The 25,671-nt window shown below is 64.1% G+C and overlaps 3 protein-coding genes across 5 annotated transcripts in view; 2 read left to right on the plus strand and 1 right to left on the minus strand.

The window, feature by feature from the left end:
* Positions 1-295: 295 nt before the first annotated feature.
* CSRNP2 (cysteine and serine rich nuclear protein 2) lies at positions 296-12,634 on the plus strand. 2 transcript variants are annotated; one of them, XM_075075805.1, is made up of 6 exons: positions 309-411; positions 6,923-7,004; positions 7,918-8,176; positions 9,570-9,829; positions 11,163-11,459; positions 11,699-12,634. In XM_075075805.1, exons 3-6 carry the CDS (start codon positions 8,026-8,028, stop codon positions 12,569-12,571), a joined length of 1,581 nt encoding a protein of 526 aa, XP_074931906.1. In that variant the 5' UTR covers positions 309-411; positions 6,923-7,004; positions 7,918-8,025; the 3' UTR covers positions 12,572-12,634. The 2 variants fall into 2 exon arrangements, with proteins under 2 accessions (XP_074931905.1, XP_074931906.1); XM_075075804.1 differs by lacking the exon at positions 6,923-7,004 and having other exon boundaries at positions 296-411.
* A 2,631-nt stretch (positions 12,635-15,265) lies between these two features.
* Positions 15,266-22,474, minus strand: LETMD1 (LETM1 domain containing 1). The gene is made up of 9 exons (XM_075075806.1): positions 22,317-22,474; positions 21,102-21,253; positions 20,831-20,946; positions 20,482-20,564; positions 18,640-18,826; positions 18,425-18,526; positions 17,147-17,299; positions 16,739-16,835; positions 15,266-16,277 (listed from the first exon to the last, which is right to left on the minus strand). Exons 1-9 carry the CDS (start codon positions 22,433-22,435, stop codon positions 16,207-16,209), a joined length of 1,080 nt encoding a protein of 359 aa, XP_074931907.1. The 5' UTR covers positions 22,436-22,474; the 3' UTR covers positions 15,266-16,206.
* Positions 22,475-22,603: 129 nt separating this feature from the next.
* Positions 22,604-25,671, plus strand: part of SLC11A2 (solute carrier family 11 member 2) — a 30,491-nt gene continuing 27,423 nt past the window's right edge. Inside the window, exon 1 of one of the 2 annotated variants that reach the window (XM_075075803.1) lies at positions 22,604-22,855. Coding sequence is in view for 1 of the 2 variants with exons in the window: in XM_075075799.1 (XP_074931900.1) it covers positions 25,067-25,115 (49 nt within the window). In the remaining variant the exon portion in view is untranslated. Of the gene's footprint in view, positions 22,856-25,050; positions 25,116-25,671 lie in introns of those variants that run through there. The other variant, XM_075075799.1, reaches the window with a different exon arrangement.

Consider the following 25,671-nt stretch of genomic DNA (forward strand, 5'->3'; position numbering starts at 1 on the left):
CTCCCCTCCAGCTGGGCCTGGAGCCCCCCCAGACCCCTCTTTAGGTTTGGGGGCTCCCCCCGTGTGTCCCTCCTTCAGGTCTATGCGTGGTCCCCCCCGGGGGGGGGGGGGGGGGGGCGTGAAGCCCCCGAGGCCCCTCCCCCGCTCACTTCCGCACTACATTTCCCGTCGTGCCCCGCGGCCGCCCCCGGCCGGACTCGCTTTCCCAGCGTGCCCCGCGGCGCGGGCGCGCCCCTCACGTGACCCGAGGGGCGGCTAGAGGCGCGCGGTCACGTGACGCGGGGTATATAGGGGCGGCGCCCGCCGCCGGCCCCATTGTTGTCGGCGAGCGGCGGCGGGGCGGGTCCGCGCGCCCCCAGCCCCAGCGCGCGCCCGGGAGCCGCCCCCGCCCCGCCCCGCCCGGGGCACCCGGTGAGTGGGGGGGGAAATGGGGGGGGGGTCCTGCCTCGGTGCCCCTCCTCCGCCCCGGCTGGCGGGGGGGCTGTAGGGGCAGGGGGGTCACTCCTCCTGCGGCTGGGGGCCTGGGGGGGAGGGGGCTATAGGGTATATGGGGGCTATAGGGGATGGGGGAGCTATGAGGGATGGGGGGGGCCTTACAGCTGAGGGGAGCTATAGGGGATGGGAGAGCCATAAGGGATGTGGGGGGCCTTACAGCTGGGGGGAGCTATAGGGGATTGGGGGGCCATACAGCTGGGGGAGCTATAGGGGATGGGGGGCTATAGGGCATGGGGGGAGCTATAGGGAATGGGGGGGCTTACAGCTGAGGGGAGCTATAGGGGATGGGGGTCAGGCTTACAGCTGCAAGGAGCTATAGGGGATGGGGGGGCTTACAGCTGGAGGCCTATAGGGGGTGAGGGCCCCTTACAGCTGGGGGGGCTATAGGGGATGGGGATGACATTACAGCTGCAAGGAGCTGTAGGGGATGGGGGGGCTATAGAGGATGGGGATCCTTACAGCTGGGGGTTCTATAGGGCATGGGGGGGTCAGGCTTACAGCTGCAAGGAGCTATAGGGGATGGGGAGCCTTACAGCTGTGGACCCTATAGGGGATGCAGGAGCCTATAGGGAGTGCGTGGGGGTCTTTTCTAGCTGCGGGACCTATAAAGGATGTAGGTGCCTATAGGGGATGTGGGGGCCTTTTCTAGCTGCGGAGCCTCTAGGGGTATTGGGGCCTTTTTTGGCTGGGGGAGGGGGGACTATAGAGGTTGCAGGAGCCCACAGGGGATGTGGGCCCCCTTTCCAGCTGGAGAACCTATAGAGGATATGGGGGATCCTTATAGCTGAGGGCCTATAGGGGATGGGGGGAGCCTTTTTCCAGCTAGGGGTCTGTAAACAATGCAGGGGGCCTATAGGGGATGGGGGGGCCTATAGGGGATAGGGGGGACCCTTACAGCTGCAGGCCTATAGGGGCTGTAGGGAGCCTTCACTAGAGCCCTATAGAGGGTGTAGGGGGGCCTTTGTGGCCGAGGCTCTGCCCTCTCCTGTGTTTTGGGGGGCCTCTAAGGGCTGGGGGGGACTCATATCGGGGGGGCTATAGGGGATGTGGGGGGCTCCTGTGGCTGTGGGTCTCCCCTCTCCCGTGCCTGGGGGGGCTGTGAGGGCTACAGGGGGTCCTACGGAGGATGTGGGGAGCCCTCGTAGCTGCTTTGCTCTCTAGGGACCTATAGCAGATGTGTGGGGGCCGTGCGGGGGTGGGGCTGTTATTGGGGGGGTCCCCAAGAAGCGCCGTGGCGTCGGGGCCCCCCTGGGGTGGTGAGACGGAGCCGCCGCTGACCAGGGAAGGAGCTGTCACGGGGGTCCTGGGCTGGTGTCCCTGAAGGCGGGGGGTGTCGTTGTGAGGGGGGTCCCCCTGTCGCAGGCGGGGGGAGAGGGTTGGGGTGATCCCCCCCCTCTTGCTGGGGGGCAGCAGGACCCCCCCAGCCCGCGGCGGAGGTGGTTTCCCCTCGCCATCACCCCAAGCCCCCTCTCCTCGGGGTGCCGTGGTGGGAGCGGAGCCCACCCCGGTGGGCTGGGGGCCCTGAGCTTGAGGGCTCCCAGGGGTCTCGGGGGGTCCCTGGTCCCCTCGTGCTGGCCTTGGCCACTGTTGGGAGGGAGCCCGGAGCCAGCACACGGAGCTCCTGCCCCGCTCGGCCCGGCGGGGAGAGCGTCCCGGGGCAAGGGGTCCCCTCGGCAGCCCCGCACTCACCCCGCGAATGGCTGCGCCGGTGGGGCGACCACGGCCATGGCCTCCTGCTGCCCTGCCCTCGCCTTCAGGGTCTCACTTGCCTTCAGGGCCTCCCTCAGCCTCGTCTTCAGGGTCTCCCTCACCTTCGGGGCCTCCCCTGGCCTCATCTTCAGGGTCTCCCTCGCCTTCGGGGCTTCCCTCGGCCTTGTCTTCATGGCCTCCATCAGCCTCACCTTCAGGGTCTCCTTCAGCCTTGCCTTTGGCCATCCCTTGCCTTCGGGGCCTCCCCTAGCCTCACCTTTTGAATCTTCCTCACCTTTAGGGTCTCCCTCGGCCTCGCCTTTGGGGCCTCCCTCGCCTTTGGGGTCTGTGGATCGCGGTGTCCGTGGAGCCGCCGTGCGCGGTGGCTGGACCCGCCTTTCTGACTCGATTCTGGTGACGGGCAAAGGGGCCGGGGTGGGGGGGGAGGAATTTTGGGACCGGCCTCCCCGGGGAGGTCAGGCGGCAGCGGTGGAAGACGCTCCCGCCTCCCCCAGCGCACCGAGGCGAGCCGGGGCTCCACGACAAGCCGGATCCATCGCCACGATTGCGATGCCGGTTGCGTAAGCGCAGGCTCCAGCGCCGGCCGCGCTCGAGCCGTGGGAGCCGTAGCCTAGATTTATTCGTTAGCCACGTTCGTTAGCGGCAGCGCGGAAGAGGAGACCGAATCTTTTGCCGTTTGTCATCAAAACCCAAAGCGGCCGCCCGCCGAAGTGCCGGGGGCGCGAGGACCGACCCGGGCTGGGCTCGGATCTCCGGCGTGCCGACCGGCCGCGGCATCTCCGAAACACAGCCCGGCAAATCCGTCACCCTCCCGGCTGCGGAGGCCAGCGGCCGAGTCCTTCGGGAAAACCTCCGACGACCGATTTGTAAACGAGCCGACCGGCTCGGCCCTTCGCGGTGGCCAAGCGGCCGCCCCGGCAGGGCGGAAATTACTGAATCTTGTTTCCAGGCTCCTCGATACGAGTTTTTGCCCCGATTCCTGCCCCGGGATAACGCCTGGATTTGAGGCGCGGGGAGCGGTGCGCTCCGCGCCGGAGTCGCCTCCGGATCCGAACGTTTTTGCCGGCTCCTGGTTTAATTCGGCAGGGATTTTTCGAGCGTGAGCTTAATTTTTTGCCCCCTCAGAGGTGGGTTTACGTGTTCTGCCGCGTCCGGCCGCGTGCTGGAGCGTGCCAGGCCCTTCCCAAGCGGCGCCGGACCTAAACCAAAGCCCTCGTGCTGCCCCGGGGGTGCCGTGCCACCGGGGCTCCCTGTCCCCGGCCGTCCTTGAGGAGGTGAGCTGCTTTATTTGCTCTTCGGAGGAAGCACGGAGCACGGGTTCAGGTTCCCTCGGCGATAAACGCCTCTTTCCCCGTCCCCAGCAGGGTCAAGGCGTTGCCACACGGCCCGGGGGGGGCTTCGGGGCGACGGTGGGAGCCGTTTTCTGCTTCCCGGGGAGCGCCGGAGGGTGTTTTATCCCCCTTTATCCAAAGCTGCGGTTGCTTGTTGGGGCCAGCCGCGAGCGGGGGGTGCTCGGCACCTCGGCGCGTTCCCCGCCGGCGTCGCGGCCTGATGCTCTGCAGCGATGCTGCCGTGTCATCCCGGCAACGTTAATCCTGCTGCGTAACCGGTAACGAGGGAGCGAGCCGAGCCGGGGGGGCCACTGCCGGAGGGGAAGCCCCTTTTCGGGTGGGTTTCACCCCAGGGGTGAGACATTTTCTTGTTGAAATTGCTGCCGAGAGCTGTCCTTATCCTGGGGGGGGGGGGGGGGGGGGCAGGGAACACGAAATCACAGCCTGGCTCCTTCCAGCCGCCGGCTCTGCCTTCCCAGGAGACGCCGAGCGCTGCAACGGAATAAAATGGGCTCCTTTGGTTATTCCTTGATTATATTTTTCTGGGTTTACCCTGCGTGCCGTGATCCGGTCCTAAATGCACGCGTTATCGACACGGACGGGGTCGGGATGCTTCTGTGATGCCCGGCAGGCTCCTGCTTACCCCAGGGGTCTCTCCCTGTAGATATATATATTTATTTGCTCCCTTCTTGCATGTCATTCCCGCCCACTCCTCGTCCGGCTGCTGAAATAACCCCGCATCCCTGTGTTTGACACCTCCGATACCCCCAAACCCCGGGAGGCCTTGTCTGGATCCACTTTTGGCTCTTGCTTTTTAGGGGAAACTTATTTGAACCGGCCTCCCCCCAAAAGTCGATGCTGGAGGGATGTGATTAAAGCGGTTTGTAGAGGGGAGCGAACCCGAGGAGGAAACCTTGAGCATCTCCCGCGTTACTGGGTCCCGGAGCCCTCGATCCGTGTGTGATTTTTGGGAGTCGTCATGAAATCCATTGGGTGCCCAGAGGGTCCCCGCCTGGTAATTAATAATTACTCTGAATATCTGGAAATAAAACCGCTCATCGCTCTGGAATTGCTGTTTCGGTCTCCGCCCGGACAAGCTGCGATGGAGGAGCAGCCCGGCAGCGCGGCCGGCGTGGATCGAGGATCGTCAGAGGCGATGCCGGAGTCGCGGGAGGCAAAACGAAACCCACGAGCGGGACCAGGACCGAGGGCGGCCGGCCCGTCGGCGCCAGCGAACCAGCTTTGGGGACCGCGGAGCATCGCTCCCCCAGGGACGCTCCCGTCCTTCCTCCTCTCCCGAACGCTGGGAACTGGTGAACCGGGAGCGCGGGGTTTTTTGCCGTACGACAGCGTTAATTCCGCGGGATGATCCAGGCCTCTTCGTCAGCCTCGGGTGAGCTTTGAGCCGGCCGGTTTTCCCTGATGGGATCTCAGAGCCCTGCGGCTGAACCGGCCCTGTCTCCCGAGGCTCTTTGCAGCCGCGATCACGCGAGGCCCGACCCGCTCCTGAGCCACTCCCTGCTCACAAAGGCGATTCCAGCAACGGCTGACGTGGAAAAAATCAATATTTTCAGTCGAGCTCCTTTCGGTGCGTTCAATAGCAGAAGGAAGGGGAACGGGGGGCGCGCCGCTCCTTCCTCGCAGTATTGGAGTCAAGTTTTTGCCTTCCCTGACCCAAATCCCCGCCTTGGGGATTTACCGCCATTTAAAAACTGAAGCAAACCTGCAAACAAGTTTGTTTTCATTTTTTCCCCGCCACCGTTAGTAGATTTAGGATATTATTTCTTTCCCTGGCTGTGTCTTTGGCTCAGGAGGGAGGCGGAGAGGCTTCCGCCGCGGGATGAGCGTCGCTGCCGTACGGAGCGCGCCGGCGCTTTGCCCCCTCTCTCCTTAAACCTTCGCTGAAGCCAGACCCCGACCTCGGGGCCAAAAACCTGCCGCAGAGCCCAGTCCGAGCTGAGGCCGAAGGTCTCCCGTCCTCCCTCGGTGAGGCTCCAGGGCGTGCAGCCCCCCCACTCCGTGCTGGGCCTCGGGGGGCTTTGGAGCTGCCAGGCTCGCCTCTGCGCCCTGGCTCTTTTCAAAAGTGGATTTTTTTATTTAAAAAAGAAAAGTAATTGAAGCTAATAAATGAATTACACTGGCCGTGGCATTGCACAGGGGCAGCTGCTGCCGCGCCGACGGAGGAGGAGGAGGAGGAGGCCCGCGTGGGTAGGGGAGCTGCTTCTGTGGCGAAATGAGGTGAAAGCTTCATTTTCCGCTGCCTCGTGCCCTGCAGCGGCTGCGCGAGCCCGACCTCGGCCCCGGCCGCCCCTCGGGGCAGCACCCCCGGGGTGGGGGCCCTCCTTGCCGGCTTCGGCTGCTTCTCCCCCAGCTCCGGGGCGGTTTCGACCCCTGTTTAAGAAACACAATTAACGGGAACTGTAGAATCATCATCGAGTCCAGCATCCCCCGACGGATCCATCTGGGGAAGGGTCCGGTCTCCGTCCCCCGCCGGGGCTCGATGCCGCGGGCGGGGGCGTCCACCCAGACGCTGTCGCTGGTTCTCGTCACCGTAAGCGCCCAAGGGAGAGGGTTTTTAGGTGATATCCTGAAGATTTGCTTCAGAGGGAATGGGAGAAACGGCAGAGACTCTCCTCATTAATTATCTCCTTCCTAAAACGAGGCCGACGAAGGCGGCAGCCCAGCCCGGATCATCAGAGACCCCCAGAGCAGGGGGGGCTTGGCTGAGCCCCCGGGACGAGCGTCACCACGCGGGCAGCACCCGCCGGAGCCCGACCGGGGACGTCCTGGACAGGCGGACGGGGCCGTTTAGTGGCGACGGAGGTGGTGACGCGAGGCGGGGGCGCTGGGGGCGCGGTGCCGGGCTGAGCGGGGCGGCGATGCTCGAGCGGATGTTTTCTGCTTTTCCCCTCGGATCGTGTGCGGGATCGGTGGCGTTAAATCAGCTCCTTAACTGGGCTGACACGCTGGTTCAACAGCTGCTTTTCTCCCCCCCCCCGCTTTAGCAATGGATTTAAGCAATTTGCCCACAAAAAAAAAAAGCCCTAAAAAGCTGTATTTAAACCCAAGATGTGGCACCCATGAGCCGGGCAGTCCCACCCGCGCGGGGGCTTCGCCACAGCCCTGGTGCCGCTGCAGCTTTGGCACCGACACGTCCTTTCTGGGGGGAGGAGAAGGGCACCAGCATTTCTTTTTTGGCTCTGAAGACGCTGGAGGCGATGCGGAGCCCGTCCCCGAGCTTCGTCCGAGTGCGGGCAGTGCCTCCCGCTGCCTGTTTGCCCCCGAATCGCATCCAAAGACCCTCTGATCCCCCCTCCCCGCCCCCGAGGCTGCCGCGTCCCAGGGTTCCGCAGGGATGCCGTTGCCTGACATGCTTTTTTTCGAAGGCGGTTGTTCCGTTGCCATGAGAACGGCGGTCGGGGAGCGGAGGGAATACAAAGCGGAGAGGAGAGGAGATGGCACGACCGGGTGGGTGCTGGGCTCCCCGGGCGGGGGGGAACCGGGCGTCCCGGGAGGCTTCTCGCTCCAGCCCAGCCCCTGGGATGGGGACGGGGATGGGGGCAATGCCCTGGGCTCGGTTCAAAAGCAAAAGCCTCTGGTGTTGTGGTGACCTGAAAGCTTCGGGAGGCCGAGGCGCGATGCTCGCTGCCCTTCCCACCGGATACAGCTCCCAAAAATTCCTCACCCAAGCCGGAGCCGAGCGTTTCCCAGCTTCCCATGGGCAAGCTGCCTGTTTTGGAGCGCGTAGGCATTAACGAGGGGGCAGGAAAATGCTGGAGATTCTCCCAGCAAAACCCTACGAGGGCTTTTTAACTCCCTACGGCTTGGACGGAGCCGCCAGTCCGGTGTCGGCAATGGGCGGATAACCCCCGGCACGTCCATGATCGTTTGAATCCGTAGGTTTTTTGAGGGAGGGAGTTAGCGGGAGCACCAAGCCGCCGGCGAAGGTTATCTCGCGGGCGAAGCGCGCGGTGGTCGGCCGTGCCGGGGCGGCGCGAGCTCCTTCCGTGACAGAACCGGCGTCTCCTTTTGCTCGGGGTCAATTCAGTTACGATTCGGTTTAGAACAGAAGAGTGTGGTTGGAAGGGGGCTGCAGCCGTCGCCCCGCCCGCCCGATCCCTCCAGGGCTGCCCAAAAACTAAAGGATATCTTTAAATAAGATTAGATAACCGCGCGCAGCCCCCTCCTGCAGCCCAGCCGTGGGGAGGAACCGCGACTGCGGTTCTCCGAGGCGCGCCTCGGGGATCGGAGGCTTTATCCGGGGTGGGGAGGGCAGGAGTGGGGAGAAGCTGCTCTTAAGAGTCCAGGAAACCTTTCCTGGTTATCCCAAGCGATGCTGGCTTATCCGAAATGCCGTTCCGCTTTCTTGCCTTCTCCGCAGGGACGCGGTGACCCCGCCGGCAGCTCCGGGGCCGGCGCCGCGGAGCTGGTGGCGAAGAGCCCCCCCCCCGCTTGCCGCCCGCCGGCTCTCCATGCGAACCGCGGCCAAATGGATGCGATCGCGAGCGCCGGCCTCAAGAGGAAGTTTGAGGATGCGGACGTGGGCTCGCCGGGCTCCAACTCGGACGACGAGATCTCCAACAGCGACAGCGCCGATAGCTGCGACAGCGTCAACCCCTCCAGCTCCACCGGCTTCATACGTGAGTGGTTGGGGACGGTCGCCGTCCGTGCTGCCGCCCTCCGAGCCCCTCCGCCGTCGAGCGCGAGGGGCCTGGGTGCGGGGCTGGCCCTGCTCTGCCCTCCTTCATCCCTTACAACGCGTTTGGGGTGATGAGCGGAGACCTGATTGCCGGTCCCACGAGCACAGATCGTGCCACACCCTGAGGAAATTAATAGAATCATTAAACTTGGAAAAGACCTCTTGGATCGTCAAGTCCAACCCCCAACCCAACACCCCCAGGCCTCCTAAACCGTGTCCCCAAGGGCCACGTCTGCACGTCCTTTGAACCCCCCCAGGGACGGTGACTCCCCCACCTCTCTGGGCAGCCTGTGCCAGGGCCTGACCCCTCTGGCAGGGAAGACATTTCCCCTCACACCCAACCTAAACCTCCTCTGACGCAGCCTGAGGCCGTTTCCTTTCGTCCTATCGCTTGTTCCTGGGGGAAGAGGCTGACCCCCCACCTCGCTACAGCCCCTTTCAGGTAGTTGTAGAGAGCGAGAAGGGCTCCCCTCAGCCCCCTCTTCTCCAGGCTAAACCCCCCCAGCCCCCTCAGCCGCCCCCCAGCACACTTGTGCTCCAGACCCTGCCCCAGCCCCGCTGCCCTTCTCTGGACACGCTGAAGCCCCTCAAGGGCCTTCTTGTCCCGAGGGGCCCAAACCTGAGCCCAGCATTCGAGGTGGGGCCTCCCCAGTGCCGAGCACAGGGGCCCCATCCCTGCCCGGCTCCTGCTGGCCACACCAGGGCTGACACAAGCCCGGGGGCTGGTGGCCTCCTTGGCCACCCGGGCACTGCTGGCTCATGCCCAGCCGGCTGTCAGCCAGCACCCCCAGGGCCTTCTCCGCCTGGCAAAGAGCAGAGCGGGAGGAGAACCTCTCTCGCCCTGCCGGCCACACGCCTTTTCATGCATCCTTGGGTACCATTGGCCTTCCTGGCCCCAAGGGCCCGGTGCTGGCTCAGGGTCACCTTCTTGTCCCCCAGCACCCCCAGGGCCTTCTCAACAGAGCCGCTCCCCAGCAGTTCAGCCCCCAGCCTGTGCCGGTGCGGGGGGTTCTTCCTCCCCCAGGGCGGGACCTTGCACTTGCTTTTGTGATCTTCTGGCGATCTACTGGGATCTTCTGGCGACTGAAGAGGGTGACGATGGTGTAGGGCTGTGGGGTCGATGCGGTTGGTCTAGGTGCCATCGGCGGTAAGAGCGCAGCCGCCCCCCGACGCGGCCGTCACCCAAAGCCAGCTCAGGGCCACCAGCACGAGCTCGACCCGCTCCGGGGAGCAGAAGGGCCGCTCTCTGGCGGGGTGGGAGGTCTTCGTGGGACTCCCAGGGGGGGTTTTTTTTTTTGCTCCTAACAGCCCCTCCCTGGCTTCCCGCCCCGCAGCCACCTCCATCCTGAAGCGGCAGAAGCAGCTTCGCAGGAAGAATGTCCGCTTCGACCAAGTGACCGTCTACTACTTCGCCCGCCGCCAGGGCTTCACCAGCGTCCCCAGCCAGGGCGGCAGCTCCCTGGGCATGGCCCAACGCCACAACTCCGTCCGCCGCTACACGCTCTGCGAGTTCGCCCAGGAGCAGGAGGTGAATCACCGGGAGATCCTCCGGGAGCACCTCAAGGAAGAGAAACTCCACGCCAAGAAAATGAAGGTATTGCCGGGGAAGCGGGGTGTCGCTGGTGAAACCCGGCGGTGCCGTAGCCGGGAAGCACCTCGCTGAGCTCTGGTGGAGCTCGAGCATAAGCCAGGTCAGAGGAGGGAGGTGCAGGCTGCCATTTCACGTCAGCCGGGGATGGATTTATCGCCGCTAAACTCCTCCTTTTGATTTCTTTTACCTCTTTTTTTTGTGTCGATGCTGCACCCGCAGACGGGGTCAGCATCAACCTGTGCTGGGTTCGGAGCTGTCGGCCAAACCTCGCCAGGCCTGTGCTGGTAGAAATTCCAGTCTGGGGGGAGGCAGCGGGGCCACGTGGGGGGAGGATCAGCATCTCGGGGCGGCTCTGCCTGTTTCCCGCCCCGTCCTGGGGCTGCACCCCCGGGCATTGCCTGGAGGCTGGGCTCTGCTCGGTGGGATGCTCCTGCAGGGCCTGCGATCCGCCTCCCGCTGCCGTGACAGCCCACTTCGGGCAAAGGGGTGCCAATCCAGCCTGCCGCCTCTTTCTTTTCTTTATTTTTAAATTTTATATATTTTTTTTTAAATATAGGCTTTTCCACCAGTTCCTCAGGAGGCTGCAGACCCCCTCCATCTGCTGCCTCCCCGTGTGCCGGCTTTCAGAGAGCTGGGGGCCCCCATTTACCCTCAGTGCCGAGATCTGGGGACATTTCAGTGCGCGGTGGCACTCGTCCCGGTGCCGGCACGCTCTCCTTGGGTGCCGCCTGCTCCCGGAGGGGCCGGGCTGCAGCTCCAGCATGTTTTGGGGTCACTCCCCCCAAATTTGGGGAGATGTGGGGATATTGCCATGCGTGGGGAGGCTGAAGGCCCAGTGCAGGGAGGCGAAGGCACGTTGCAGGATCTGGCGCTGGCCCCTCCGTTGCTTTTAAACCTTATTTTCCCCAGGGACGAGGGGCGGGGGATGCTCTGCAGCTCCGCTGTCGCCGCTCCCCCAGGACCCTGGTATTTTCAGCAGCAGCGACCTCCTTTTATCTCGCTATTTGCAGGGCACCGTAGCAGAAGGAAGATGGAAAAGGGATTCTCTGCTCTGACTTCCTTTATTAGTTAATTTTCTCCCTGCTGCCTTCTCCTATAAACTGCCACGAGCCCGCCTGCAGCGTGGCTGGGGGGGAAGCGCCCGGGGATGGCTCAGCTCGCCACGCAGGACCATGCATGGGGCTGGGGGGGGGGCCAGGGAAGGCTCTGAGCCGGGGGGTGGGTGTTCGGTAGGGGACCAGGAGCTGGACAGACGGACGTACGTCCTCCATCTGCCTCATCGCCAGGGTTCGGCGTCCCCCCGGGGGGGCACTGACTCTGCCCCGCCGCCCCGCAGCTCACCAAGAACGGCACGGTGGAGTCGGAGGAGGCGGAGGGCCTGACGCTGGAGGATGTATCGGATGACGACATCGACGTGGAGAACGTGGAGGTGGACGACTACTTCTTCCTGCAGCCGCTGCCCACCAAACGCCGCCGGGCTCTGCTGCGAGCCTCCGGTGTTCACCGCATCGACGCCGAGGAGAAGCAGGAGCTGCGGGCCATCCGCCTGTCCCGGGAGGAGTGCGGCTGCGACTGCCGCCTCTACTGCGACCCGGAGGCCTGTGCCTGCAGCCAGGCGGGGATTAAATGCCAGGTGAGTTGGGGAAGGGGGTGCCGGCAGCGAAACCGCGTTGCCGGGGCTCGTACCGGTGCCGGCACACTCTCCTTGGGTGCCAGCTGCTCCCGGAGGGGCCGGGGTGCAGCTCCAGCGTGTTTTGGGGACGCTCCCGCAGCACCAAATTCCTGATGTCAGGCAGTGCTGGGATGGATCTTAGGCTCTGGGGAGGGACCCTTTGGGATCCCGGCGCTGCCACGTCTCCGTCTCCCTGCCAGGTGGATCGCATGTCCTTCCCCTGCGGCTGCTCCCGCGACGGTTGCGGTAACATGGCCGGTCGGATCGAATTCAACCCCATCCGGGTGCGGACTCACTACCTCCACACCATCATGAAGCTGGAGCTGGAGAACAAGCGCCAGGGCGGGCGGCCATCGGCGCCGGAGGAGGAGGCAGCCGCCGCTCACGGCGCCGCCGGCGACTGGCTGGGGCCGCAGCCGCCCGAAACGCAGGACTTCCAGGAGTTCATGGCGGAGAACGAGACGGCCGTCATGCACCTGCAAACGGCGGAGGAGTTGGAGAGGCTGAAGGCTGAGGAAGACTCCAGCAGTGGCTCCGGCGTGGAGAGCTTGGGCGTTTGTATCCTGGAGGAGCCCCTGGCCGTGCCGGAGGGTTTGTGCCCGGGTCTGGCCACCCCCATCCTCATCCAAGCCCAGTTACCTCCGGGCTCGTCCGTCCTCTGCTTCGCCGACGGCTCGGAGCAGGCGGCCTCGGCGGCGGGCGACCAGCCCTACTTGAACGATGGGTCCGTGGTCTACTACCAGGTGGAGCAGAGGCCGGTGCTGGGCGCCAAGGGCGAGAGCGGCCCGGCGGAGCCGCCGGCACCGTCCTGCCCGGGCGAGAAGGACCTCGGCGTCCTCCCCGTCCCCGTGGTGACTTGCGGCCGAGCCGCCGCTGCTCCGAGCAAGGGGGAAGCATCCAAACCGCCCCCGTCGTCCCCGGAGGCCGCGCCGTCCTCTGAGGGCTGCCGAGCGGCGGCCGCTCCCCGCCGCCCGCGCTCCCCGTCCCCCGGGCCACCGGAGCAAGCCCCGGAGCGGGCGCACGAGCCGCCCTCCGCCGAGGAGCGCTCGCTGGGGCCCGTCCTGCCCGTGTGAGCAGCCCCGTCCCCCCCCTCGGCGCTCGTTTATTTATTGACAATAATATTTTATGGACCGGCAGCGGCCACTGGTGGTTATTTAATTGGGGGGGGGGTGGGGGGGAGAGAGCAGGGGCTGCTTTGTACAGAGGGTTTTAAACGGCGTCCCCTCGCCCGCTGCCAGGAGCCTTTCGCTTGTCCCGGCAGAGACGGGTTTCGCGGCTCGGCCGATGCCGGCGGCCGCTCGGTTGCCACCCGCGGGCCAGGGTGCGCCGGACCTGGAGCCTCCTGCTTCCCATGGCAGCTCCTTCCCGCCCTCCTCCCCCCGAGCTGCCCCACCGCAGCCCCTGCCCTCCCGGCTGCCGGGAGCTCTCCCCGCTTGTTTTTTCCCCATTTTTTCCCTTTTTTTTTTTTTTCCCCCCTTTCTGAACGTTTCCTGGGTCGTGTCACAACCCAGCGCCTCCCAGTGCTGCTCCAGCCCCTTCCCTTGGGCCACCGGCCGCCGCGAGGGGCCAGGACGAGTCGGGAAGGGCCCGGAGCCAGCGGGGAGGCTCTAATTGCACAAGAAGGGACCAAGACCACGGCCCACAAACTCTCTTGGAAAGTTCAGGGAGGGTTTTAACAACCTGGATTTGAAGAGTTTGGTCCCCTCGCGGCTGCGGCACAGCCGTGATGGTGAACCGTGTCTGTCCGTCTGTCCCCGCGCTCGGTGCTGGCCTCGAGGAACGGTCAAGGCAACCGGCTGCTGCATCCCCCGGCCGGGCAGTAAAAGCACTTTCCCCCTGTCTCAGCCACCCCCAAGCACCGGGACGGGGCCCCCCTTTTGCCTCCCGCCGAAACCGGCCCTGCTGAGGGTCTCCGCGCTGCGTCTCGAGGGGGAGGCGCGGGGGGGGCCCCTCTGCCCGCTCCCCTTCCCTCTCCCCAGCGGCTTTAACCTCTGCCCTCGCTCTGGCCTTATCCCGGCCAAGGGGCAGCGTCTCCCCTCCGTCCCCCGCCATTTACCGACTCTGGCTGAGCAAATCCAGACTTTTTTTAAGGGGAGACTCAGGTGGGGAGTGAAGAGCCCCCACCCCCCCCCCCCCCCGATGCCCACGCGCTGCCTCTGTGGGACAGTTCAAGCCAACACAGCCCCGCGGCTGCTGCTCCTTGGGAAACAACCCCGGAGCTCGCGGGGGACACGGCTCCCAAGGGAAACGTCCCGCTGGAGAGCAGGGGTATCGGGGTGGGGGAAAACTGGGGTCTGACACAGTCCTTTAATTGTTTTGGGGGGAGGTTGGTTGCGGTTTAAGGCTCTCTTGTGCTCCCGGCGGTCGCCGGGAGGTGCCGAAAGGTGGTTAAAGGGGTTTAAAACCCCTCTGCTGCTCTTGCCGCCTCGGCGAGCGGGTCCAACCGAGCCTTAAGCCTGGCGAAGCGGCTCTTCCCCACCCTCCCCTCTCCCCGTGCCGGGAGCGACCCCCGGGGACGCCGTCCCCTTCTCCCGGGGCAGAGGCCGCTCGGAGCGCGTTACCCGCCCGTCCCCGCCCTCGGCCGGCTCACAAGGGCTAAATCCGGGAGGAGCAAAGCCTTACCCCGCGTTGGGCGCTTCGCCGGCGGCGCCCCCGTGCTGGTGCCGGTTTGCCCGTGGGGGGGGGGGGGGGGGGGGAGGTTTATTTTTCCAGCTCCCGCACGAAACGGAGCAACTCCGCGCTATAAAAACGGAGCAAATGGTGACACTTGAATGGGTTAAAGGCTTTATTTTTCTCCTTTTTTGTTGTTTTCAACGGACTCCACGCTCCCTCCCCAGCTCCGTGTCCCGGCTGCCAGGACCCGCTCGGCTCCTTGGGCAAGCCCGGCGGCGCCGCTAACCCACAGAATGAATCCTAAGACGCCGGTTAGGATGGGTGCTTTCACACTAGGCAAAGAACTAATAGGATTTATTCTATTTTTACAAAGATAACTATGCTGTTAATAGTGCAATGGACGCGCATTTCTGCCTTTTATTATTATTTCGTTTGTCGGTTTGGTTCACACGCACTCACTGACACCGACGCTGGTTCCGCGCTGGCTCCTGCTCCACTCGTCGCCGTGTAAGAAACCAACCCCCGTCTCCTCTGGTGCTGCCGCGGGAGCCGCGTGGCTGCCGCCCCGCCGAAATCCAGGCGCCCCCGGCTCCTCGGCCTAGCTCAGCAGTGACTCTACGCCTCCTAAAGCTCCCCGTCTCACACGCTGTCTGCAGGTGGCTTGTTGGGTTTTAATTTTTTTTTTTTTCCAGTGTGAATCCAAAGCTTGTCCTCCGCAGATTTTATTATTTTTTTTTTTTTTTAAATTCCGGCCTTTTCCGTTCTTTTCATGGTGATAATGCTGTATTTAAAGAGACTATTTAAGTGTAAAAATAAAAGAAATGCTCAAACTTGCACGGCGAGTTGCATCTTAAAGGGGGTTAAACCCGCCCCGGTGGATTCCTCTTGGTGGGGGGCGGATCTCGAATTCCTGCAAGAACCATGAGGGCGGGCGGGAGGAGAAGGGTTTTCTCCTCCAAGAGGTGAGGGAGGCGCTCGGGGCAGGCCTGGTGCACTGGAGGGCGATTTCTACCCCTCCTTTATACCTGAATAACGCTTAAAAAAGGCAGTTTCCCGGGAGTCAGTGCGCCCCGTCGGCGCCGGTGGTGGGACGCGGGGCGTTTCACGGCGCAGGAGGCAGGCGGGGGCCTCCAGAGAGACGCTTGAGTCGCTCACTCGCTTTCGCCTTTAATAAAACACGTAAAGCCCATTTGAATTCACTCCACAGCCGGACATTTCTCATGCAGTGATGGGTGAGGCGAGACACGGTGGGCTTTAACCCCCTACCGCAGCGGGGAGCTGCCGCTGAAGCCCCCGAAGCCGCCCCTGCCGAGCAGCAAGCGCAGGGCTAAGATCTAATTAGGCAGAACTCGTCGGAGGCAGCCCGCGGCCTCGGCTGAAGGCGGCAGCGCAGTTCAGCGCCGCCTTTCCGACCCCGTTTGTGGCGGCGGCGGTGTTCCCAGCCCCGGCCATCGCCCTCCATCAGCCGGCGGCGAGGGCTGCCTGGGCGAGGGGCCGTGACCGGGAGGCAGCCGCAGCCCAACAAAAGCACAGGAACCCGCCCGAGGCTCCCGGTAAGGTCGTGTGGGGATTTGGGGTCTTTGCTTGACCCCTCAGGGAGGTTTGTACACTTAAGACCGCTCGGTGAAGTAAAGAAACTAAGTAAAACCCTCTGTGCGAGGCACAGAGCAGCAAAACCCAAGCTGAACAGAGCGCGCTACTACGAGATATTTAGGGAAGTGTCCACAGGCAGCAGAGACGCTCCTTCTCCCATCCCATGGTCAAAGTGACGCAGTTTCAGAGCTGTAACAGCGAAGCCGCCTCCCTCGGACGCCGACGGAGGGAAGGCAGGGACGGGGCTCAGCCCCGCGGCATCGCCAGCCCGCTCCGACGGCGCGAAGGGGGAAGAGAAGAGCCGGCGCCGGCGCAAACCTCCGGTGCCGGAGGGAGGGAATCGCGTTCTTTGCCCGCGGCGGCATCGGGGCCCCTCTCGCTGACTCTGGGCCGTGGTTTCACATCACCAAACAGACGGGTCTTATTTTTGCGGCACCAGGCTGGGAATCGCCAAGTCGGCGCGCGGTGCCGGGGTGAGGGTGCGCAGCCGGCGCCTCGGCCGTCACTCCTTGGCCCTGGCGTAGTTGAGGGACAGCAGGACCATGCTGTTCGCCAGGAGGGAAGCTTCGGAAGCTGGAAAAAAATACGAGAGTGGGATCAGAGCGGCGCTGCTGCGGCCCAACCGCTTCAGACATGCTCGTCCTGTGCGGCACCAGGGGCTGCGGGGCTCCCCCTTGCCCCCAGCCCCTCTCTCCGGGCGCTTTTTGCTCTGCTTTGGGCCCCCCATTTCCCTCCTGCTGCCATTTTGCTCCCCCCGGCGCTGCCATGGGGCTCAAATCTGCCTCCACGAGGTCTCTGCGGGACAGGGACACCCAGGCGCTGGGTATTCCACACGGACACAGCCCTGGGGAGAGCCAGCCCGCTCCGCCGCATCCCTCCTCCCAGCGATGAGGCCCCGGGGGATCGACGGGACAGCCCAGCCGGGAATAAAGCCACCATTTACTCCCAGAGCCTCCCTGTGCCCAGAGGCGCTCCAGAGGCTCCCAGGTCCCCCCCGCGCCACCCGGCAGGAGCTGCCCCTCGGCCGCCGTTACCTTGCAGCTTGCAGGAGAGCCCCAGCCACTGCTCCAGCCACGCTCTGCACTCGGCCATGCCGAGGTGAGTGGAGTTCAGGCCACGGAGGTAACAAGCCTGCGGAGCAAGGGGAGAGGAAAAAAAATACAGGCAAGTTGAGGGACGGGCACTCGGGTCACACGAAATGCCGGGATCGTTGCCGGGATCCTTCCTCAGCGTGACACACGGCTGGGCAACAGTGAACCGTGCCCCGCTGGGGTCCCGGCCCGGAAAACGCCTCCCCGAAGGAGAGCGGCCACCATCTGCCTCGCGGCGGGTCTGGAGGAACGTGCTGCGCCCCGACACAGCTCTGCTAATGACGGGGAGGGCCGGGACGACGCAAGCCCAGGGTCGAGCGGCCGGCGCGGGGGCGGAAGAGGCGTCCTCACCGCTTTCAGCTCCTCCTCGGACAGCTGGCCCAAGCCCAGGCGCAGCATGGCGCGGTCCAGCTGCCGGATCTCCAAGACGTGGCTCCGCAGGCGATACCGCAGGAAAAAGGCCGGCAAGTGGGTGGTGAGAAACAGGACCTGGCTGAGGGCTTTCTGCGAGGGAAATCAAGGGCAGGGTCACCAGTGAGGGCGTCCAACCCTTCCAAAAATGGGTGTCCGACCCATTTAGGCACAACATAACCCAGATGAAGCCTCCCGTTCCTGACACACCCCCTATTTTGTTCCCCTTTAATTATCTGGCTGATTGTCCTGCCCACACTGAAACCCCGAGCGGCCCCCGGCGGGTCCGGTTACACCCAGCTCGGCTGCCCGGCCCAGCGAGCGGAGCAGGGAGCGTGTATCGAGAGACACGAGCCCTGTCCTGGGCCAGACGTGGGTGTCGGGGCGACTTCAGGTGCGTGGGATGGCTCAGATGTGGCCGATGGCCCCACCAAGCCAGGGACCTACAGCGAGGGCGGGCAGTCTCGTTCTGGGCTGTTTTCATGGAATCACAGCAGGGTTGGGGTCGGGAGGGACCTTTACGGGTCACCCCGTCCAACCCCCGGCACGAGCAGGGACATCTCCCACCAGAGCGGGTTGCCCCGAGCCCCGGCCAGCCTGACCTTGAACGTGGCCAGGGATGGGGCACCCACCACCCCCCAGGCAGCCTCTGCCAGGGTCTCACCGCCCTCAGCATAAAATATTTCTTCCTTAGATCCAGTATGAATCTCCCCTCTTTCAGTTTAAAACCGTCACCCCTTGTCCTGTCACTGCAGGCCCTGTTAAAAACTGTCCCATCTTTCTTATAACCCCCGTTAAGCCCTGGGAGGCCGCAATAAGGTCTCCCCGCAGCCTCCCCTTCCCCAGCTGCACAACCCCAGCTCTCCCAGCCCGGCCTCGCAGCAGAGGGGCTCCAGCCCTTGGAGCATTTCTGTGCCCCCTCTGGCCCCGCTGCAGCAGCCCCGTGTCTGTCCCGTGCTGAGGAGCCCCGAGCTGGAGGCGGCGCTGCAGGGGGGTCTCACAGAGCGGGGCAGGGGGGCAGCACCCCTCCCTCGCCCTGCTGCCCGCGCTGCTGGGGGTGCAGCCCCGGGCACGGGTGGGGGTCTGGGCTGCGAGTGCACAACTGGATGGGCTTTAAGCACAACACCCTGTTTGGGGCACAACCGAGCGGACGGGCACCTCGTCGCTCTTTGGCAAGAGCCAGGTCTGAGCTGCTGGCAGGAGAAAAGCCGCACTCACCACGTGAGACACTTTGAGCTTGTTCAGACCCAGCGGAGATCCCGAAAACAAACTTCTCACAGCGTAGAGTTCGGCCACGCGCGGCTGGGAACCTCGCTGCACCTGAAAGAGCCACAGCGCGCGCTGCCGACACCTCCCGCGGGCGTTCCTCACCACCAGGCAGGGCCGAGGCAGCAGCGGCAGCACGGGCGATGCCGGCCGCGGCGCTGACGTACCTCGGCGCAGAGCTCCTGCAGGCGTTTTTGGAGCTGTGGCTCGGGCAGGGAACGCGCTGCCAGGGCTAAACTCTCCACCACATCTGGATACGAGTCCCTCCGGATGGCATCGTAGGCGTCCAGGAACTCAACCTGCTGGTTGGGGGTCCAGAAGTAGCGGATCAGGAGCTGGCGTGGGAAGAAATACCTTGGAGAGAAAAGGAGACGGGGTGTCAGGGAGGAAACGCACAGGCACGAGCCCGGGCAGTTGGATTTTGTGCGGCAGGAAAGAGGCGCAAGCAGCGCCCTGTGCCAGGGCAGCACATTTGGCCCCTGGGAGCTGCAGACGTTCGCTCCTCCGAAGGGGCAAGGTCGGGAATCATAGATTGTTTAGGTTGGAAAAGGACTCTCAGATCATCAAGTCCTACTGTTAACCCAGCCCTGCCAGGCCCACCATTAAACCATGTCCCCAAGGGCCACATCTACATGGCTTTTTGAAGCCCCCGCAGGGACGGTGACTCCCCCACGTCTCTGGGCAGCCTGTGCCAGGGCCTGACAACCCTTTTGGGGAAGAAGTTTTCTATAATCTCCAACCTAAACCTCCCCTGATGCAGCTTGAGGCCGTTTCCTCTCATCCTGTCACTGGTGACTTGGGAGCAGAGACCGACCCCCCCTCACTCCAGCCCCTCTCGGGCAGCTGCAGAGAGCGAGAAGGGCTCCCCTCAGCCCCCTCTTCTCCAGGCTAAACCCCCCCAGCCCCCTCAGCCGCCCCCCAGCACACTTGTGCTCCAGACCCTGCCCCAGCCCCGCTGCCCTTCTCTGGACACGCTCCAGCCCCTCAAGGCCCTTCTTGTCCCGAGGGCCCAAACCTGAGCCCAGCATTCGAGGTGGGGCCTCCCCAGGGCCGAGCACAGGGGCCCCATCCCTGCCCGGCTCCTGCTGGCGACACAGACCACCCTCCCACCCAACTCGGTGTCATCAGCAAACTGACTGCGGACGCGCTCAATCCCCTCGCCCAGACCGTTGGCAAAAGTATTAAACAGAGCCGGCCCCAACACCGAGCCCTGGGGAACAGCACTCGGGGCCAACAGGGTTTAACTCCGCTCGCCGCCGCTCTGCGGGCCCTGGCTCTTTACCCCGCAAAGCGCACGCCCGTCCCAGCCACGAGCAGCCGGTTTCTCCAGGAGAATGTTGTGGGAAACGGTGTCAAAGGCTTAACGAAGTCCAGGTGGACACATCCACAGTCCTTCCCTCCTCCGCTACGTGGGTGACCTTGTCACAGAAGGAGATTTGCTCCTCCAAAGGCCATAGCGAGCTCAGGAAGGAGCGCTCCGGGCGACCGGATCTTCTCTGCTACAGATGAGGCTCGACACAACACCGAGATCTCCACCCTGCACCATTTTAGGCAGCGGGGCTCTCACCCACCCACAGGTCATGAAAGCCAGGGAGCAGAATTGAAAAATCCAGGGGTTTAGCCTGGATTTAGCTCTGGCGGCAGGACAGCTGGCAGGGAGAGGGGCGCTCGCAGGACTACGGCGACAGCTGGGAGGGAATCCTGCAGGGAGGTTTCCCCGGCCAAGCACGCACAGGGCTGTTCCCTGCGTGCCGGGGATTACTTCTCCGCGTTAGAAGCCAGGAGCCGGGCGGGTTGCTGGCACACAGGAGCCAGGATTGCGAAACATTCGCTGGGCTCATCAGGTTACTGGTATTTTTTATTACAGTGAGAGGCGGAGGGAGGAAGGGAGACCGCCTGGCTGGATTTAGAAGTCTAAAAAAAAAAACCCCGTTCCATGAAATTTAAAATATCAGCATCAAGGAGCCCAAAGATCGGGGCCCGGCGCTCACCGCGACGCCCATACTCACATCAGCACAATGACCAAGAAGTTGGCGAAGGGTGGGATGGCAATAACTCCGATGGGAATGGCCTTGATCACGTCCCTGCGAAACTGCCTCCGAAATTAGAAGCGAGAATCAGGATCTGACGCCAAACTCACAAAATTCCCTCAAAATTAACAGCTTCGGCCCTGGCCACAGCTTCCAAACCCTGTTTTTAGGCAGCGAACGTGCCTCACCCAGAGGAATTGGACCTCCCCGACCCCCAGCCGAAGCCCTGGGCACTAAATGGAGCGCCTTTTTGCTCCCTGGCGGCAGCGGGGAGGCAGAACCGGGCGCTGCGGCACCGAAACGCGTCCCGAGCGCGGCCGTGCCGTACCTGCCGCAGCCTCTCCATCTCCCGGTAGGGAAGCTGCTGAACGCTCAGCCTCTGATGGGACATTTTCAATTTGATTTTTCTTATTTCTTTTACTTCCAGGAAGAGCGCTTGGATTCCTGCCAAGACAGAGAGCACCCTCAGGTCCCCGATTCCCTGGCAAACGCCGCCGGTGATGCGGTTTTTAGTCCCAGGATGGGAACAGGCAGCACGTTTCCAGCTGCCTCCATCCTCCCAGGAGAAGCAGAGACATCCCCTCCGCCCTGGGACCCACCTTTCGTGAAAGTTGCGTAGAGCACATAGAAACGGGGGAAGGTCCTTTCCAAAAACTTCTCGTACCTCCCGTTGATGCGCTTCGCTTTTGATACCAGGGCAGCAAGGACAGACCTGGAGCCGGCCTTCGTGGAGAGGCAGCAGAGCGGGGACCTGCAGCGGGGCACCCCCACCCCCGAATCACAGAATGCCCTGAGCTGGAAGGGACCCCCAGGGACCATCGAGGCCAGCTCCCAGCCCTGCACAGGACACCCCAAATTCACACCGTGTCTCTGGGGGCCTTGGCCAAGCGCTTCTGGAACATCGCCAGGCTGGTGCCGCGATGCCTCCCTGGGGAGCCTGTGCCAGGGCTCCAACACCCTCTGGGGGAAGGACCTTCTCCTAATGCCCAGCCTCACCCTCCCCTGGCACATCTCCCTGCCATTCCCTCGGGGCCTGGCGTTGGTCACCAGAGAGCAGAGACCAGCCCTGCCCCTCCTCCTCCCCTCGGGAGGGGGCTGCAGAGCGCCATGAGGCTGCCCTTGGCCCCCTCTGCTCCGGCTGAACAACCCCAGGGGCTTCAGCCGCCCCTCGTACGGTTTCCCCTCTAAACCCTTCCCCAGCCCCGTGGCCTCCTCGGGACACTCTCCAGTAGCTTTGTACCCTCAATGCCCTGTGGCACCCAACCCTGCCCACAGCACTCGTGGTGAGGCCGCCCCAGTCCCTGTTTTTCATTCCTGTCGCTGTTTTGTGCAAAAGGCTCTGAGGGAAGCGGAGTTTGGCCTGGAGGGATGGGGGATGCCGGGTCCTGGGACTCCCGAAGCCCCCCCAGAGGGGACGGGGTGCTGGGACCCCACCCCGCCCTGCAAAGGCTGCTCCAGCAAGCCCCAGGCAGCCACTCCACATGGAGCTGGGGGCCAGGGGCTGGGCGGGGGGACAGCGTGAGGTGGGGGTCAGGACCAGGGGCCGGGAGGGGGGGATGGGGGCGCACCGGTGCTGAGGGGGGCCGTGCTTGGCGCTGGAGGAAGGGGGGTACGACACCACGGTGAGGGGCGGGCAGTACGGAGGGGGGTTGCCGGAGGGAGGACGAGGCCAGGTTTGGGGGGGGGTCAGGGCTGTGGCGAGGGAGGGGGGCCCGGGGGTGGGGGGCCACGGCGGGGGCCTGGCGGGGTCACGGCCGGGGTGGGGGGCGTTGGCGGGTACCGGGGGCGGGGGGGCCGGACAGGACCCCGCTCACCTCGGCGCCCTCCGGGCGAAGCGCGGCTCCGGCAGCCCCCGGGGGCGGCTCAGGCCGGCGGCGGGGCCGGGACCGAGGCGCCAGAGCCCCCCGCGGCAGCCGGCCATGGACAGCGCCATCTTGGCGGGTCACCGCGCGGGGCCAAAGGGCGAAGGTCACGGTGGGGGGAAAGGGAGAGCGAGCGCGGGGATCCGAGCGCTGATTGGCTGACGTGACGGCGGGCGGAAGTGCTGAGCGCCGGTCGCGTGACCAAAGGCGGAAGTGGGCCCTCCGGGCCGGCGGCACCGACACTCACACCCACCCACACCCCCCCCGCCCCGTTACGAGGGCCCCGGGCCCGCCGTGGGGGCTGGGCACCCCCGGACTCACCACACACACACACCCTCGGGGGTTCCCCCGCTCCAGCGCTGTTCTAAGGCCGCGGAGCAGCGCCGGGGGCGCCTGGGTGGGCCGAGGCCTTGTCTCGGGCCCGACCCCCCGCTCCGGGCCCGCGGGTCCCCGCGGCGGCGGCGGGCGCGGAGCCGGTGGGTGCTGGTGAGGTGAGCCGGGGCTGAAACCCCTTCCCTGCCCTTGGAGCGCCGGGGCTGTGGGGACACGGATAATCCCCGTGGGGTAAATCATGCACGGGTGAACCCCTGCACCGGCACAGGCTGGGGCGACCGGCCGGGGAGCGGCTGTGCCGAGAGGGTCCTGGGGGTGCTGGGGGGCAGCGAGGTGACCCTGAGCCAGCACTGCACTCTTGGGGCCGAGGGGACCAGTGGTTTCCTGGGGTGCATGGAAAGGCATGTGGCCAGCAGGGCGAGGGAGGTTCTCCTCCCTCTCTGCTCTGCCCCAGTGAGGCCACATGTGGAGTGCTGTGTCCAGCTTTGGGCCCCCCAGTTTAACAACGATGTGGAACTGTGTGAGCAAGGCCAGCGCAGAGCTGCCAAGGTGATCAGGGGCTGGAGCATCTGCCTTGGGAGGAAAGGCTGAGAGAGCAGGGTCTGTTCAGCCGCAGAAGAGGACGCTGAGGGGGGATCCCATCAGTACCTATAAATATCTGAAGGGCGGGTGTCAGGGGGATGGGGCCGGGCTCTTTTCAGTGGTGCCCAACGCCAGGCCAAGGGGCAACGGGCACAAGTGGGAACACGGGAAGTTCCGCCTCAGTATGAGGACAAACCCCTTCCCTGTGCAGGTGCCAGAGCAGGGGCACAGGCTGCCCAGAGGGGCTGTGGAGTCCCTTCCCTGGAGACATTCACGCCCCGCCTGGACGCGGCCCTGTGCCCCTGCTCTGGGTGTGCCTGCTCAAGCAAAGGGTGGGATGGGATGAGCTCCCGAGGGCCCTGCCAGCCCCCACCAGGCTGGGATCCCAGTGAAACCCCTTCCCTAGCCCTTCAAGGGGTGCCCCTGCCTGTGTTGGGGCTGTGAGTCACCCTTGGCTGCTGCTGCCCAGCCCTGGGCGCAGCGAGGGGGGATTAAACCCCTGCTGTGGGTCCTCAGCGAGGGGCAGTGGGGCAGCAGAGGGGCCATGGTCCCCCCTGGAGCCCCACAATCCCAACCCCGGGTGGCTCCCCCGGCTCTGCTTTGACTTCCTTGGCCCGCAGCCAGGTCCAGGCACCAGAGCTATGCAGGATGCCTCTGTCCATCCCAACCTGCATCTGTCTGTCCCAACCTACGCATTGAGCCACCGAACCAGTTCCAGAGCTGCCCCCGGGTCATTCCATATGGGTCACATTTGCTTTCTCCACTCTAAGCGCCGCAAGAAACGGTGCCAAAGGCCTTTGGGGAAAAAAACGCTGCTTCTCCCCCTGCCCGTGAGGTCCGTCATCTCCTCTCCCCGAGGCATCCCAAAAAACAGGTGCTATGTGGCCTCTTCCCAGGTCTCTGGCAGCTCCTCCGTCTTCCATGAATCCCTGGGGATGCTCTTCCTGGCCAAGCCCCTCTCCTCCCTCTGGCCAAGCCCCAGCGCCCCCCGCTCCCCTCCAGCAGCCCTGCGAAGCTGGAGTGCGTGGTGCTGGTCACGCACGCCTGGGTCTTTGCCCTCCTGCCTGGTGAGTCTTGGAGTGTTGCACATTCAGCTGTTGCTTATCAGAAAAAGGCACCGGGGGCCCTTTTAACAGAGGAAAAAGGAAACAAAAAAGGACAAACCCAGGGTTATCGCTGTGCCTCGGCAGGTTTTGGACCAGTGGGGATGGCTGATAATAGATTGTATTGATCCAAGCTGGGAAGGGATCGCGTCTTATCAGCGCTGCACGTACCTGCGGCTGGAAAATGCCCAGTAAGTGCCACTTTGGGCTCTAATCTTTCAAATAACTCTGGTGGAGCAGAGTCCAGGCCGTCTTGTGTGTTAATTACCGGAGCACATCTGATGCCTGAACCAAGCGGCCTTTTAATTAAACCTCCAGGGTTGATAATGTGCCCCGGGCAGCGCATAACCCACCTTTCCCCCCAAGCCCAGCGCTGCCGCTCGCCACGGGGCCGAGCCTCCTCATCAAAGCCTTCGTCTGTCCTATTCACCCCCCTTAACTCAGCGGTTTTTAATAGTTCTTTAATAAATGATAACGTTGAAGTAGATGCGGTTGTTTTCGGGAGACTTTGAATTGTCTCCCGAGCTCCCCTTGGGGAACTCTGCACCAGCGGCTCAGCGTGGGCGCTGCGGGTGGAGGAGAGAGGGAGGGGAGCTGGCGGGGAAGGGTGGGGACACCTCTTAAATAGGGAGAGGAACGCTGAGCGGGCTCCAGAAACCACCGAGTGACAGAAGGGGTGACACCATGCTGAAGAAGTACACCCTCAAGCAGAGCTCGCCAGGCTGCGAATTGGGTGAGTGCCGCAAACACCGATCCCAGCGAGCTCGTCATCCTCGCAGGGTGCTCTTGGTGATGGGGAGCATCGCCCTCATCCCAAAATACCCTGGGATTCCATAGAATCACAGAACGGTCTGGTTTGGAAGGGACCTTCAGAGGCCATCGAGTCCAGCCCCCTGCCCTGAGCAGGGGCATCCCCAGCTCGACCAGGTCGCTCAGAGCCCCGGCCAGCCTGGCCTTGGATGTCCCTAGGGATGGGGCATCGACCCCTGCTCTGGGCAACCTGGGCCAGCGCTTCGCCACCCTCAGTGTAAAAAATTTCTTCCTTCTATCCAGTCTAAATCCCCCCTCCTTCAGTTTAAACCATCCCCCCTTGGCCTGTCACAGCAGGCCTTGCTAAAGAGGCCGCCCCCACCCTTCCCACAGCCCCCCTTTGAGCACTGGGAGGCCGCAATAAGGTCTCCCCGCAGCCTCCCCTTCCCCAGCTGCACAACCCCAGCTCTCCCAGCCCGGCCTCGCAGCAGAGGGGCTCCAGCCCCCGGAGCATTTCTGTGCCCCCTCTGGCCCCGCTC

Source organism: Phalacrocorax aristotelis, chromosome 26, assembly GCF_949628215.1.
Source record: "Phalacrocorax aristotelis chromosome 26, bGulAri2.1, whole genome shotgun sequence".
Taxonomy (NCBI): Eukaryota; Metazoa; Chordata; class Aves; order Suliformes; family Phalacrocoracidae; genus Phalacrocorax; species Phalacrocorax aristotelis.

Excerpts from the sequence above, each read along its gene's own strand:
- CSRNP2 (XM_075075804.1), top strand. The coding sequence starts at position 8,026 with ATGGATGCGATCGCGAGCGCCGGCCTCAAGAGGAAGTTTGAGGATGCG. Across the intron at positions 8,177-9,569 it reads CAGCTCCACCGGCTTCATAC|CCACCTCCATCCTGAAGCGG; the intron begins GTGAGTGGTTGG and ends CCCGCCCCGCAG. Across the intron at positions 11,460-11,698 it reads AGGCGGGGATTAAATGCCAG|GTGGATCGCATGTCCTTCCC; the intron begins GTGAGTTGGGGA and ends TCTCCCTGCCAG.
- LETMD1 (XM_075075806.1), bottom strand. The coding sequence starts at position 22,435 with ATGGCGCTGTCCATGGCCGGCTGCCGCGGGGGGCTCTGGCGCCTCGGT. Across the intron at positions 21,254-22,316 it reads TTCGCCCGGAGGGCGCCGAG|GTCCCCGCTCTGCTGCCTCT; the intron begins GTGAGCGGGGTC and ends GCCCCGCTGCAG. Across the intron at positions 17,300-18,424 it reads AGCTCAAAGTGTCTCACGTG|AAAGCCCTCAGCCAGGTCCT; the intron begins GTGAGTGCGGCT and ends TTTCCCTCGCAG.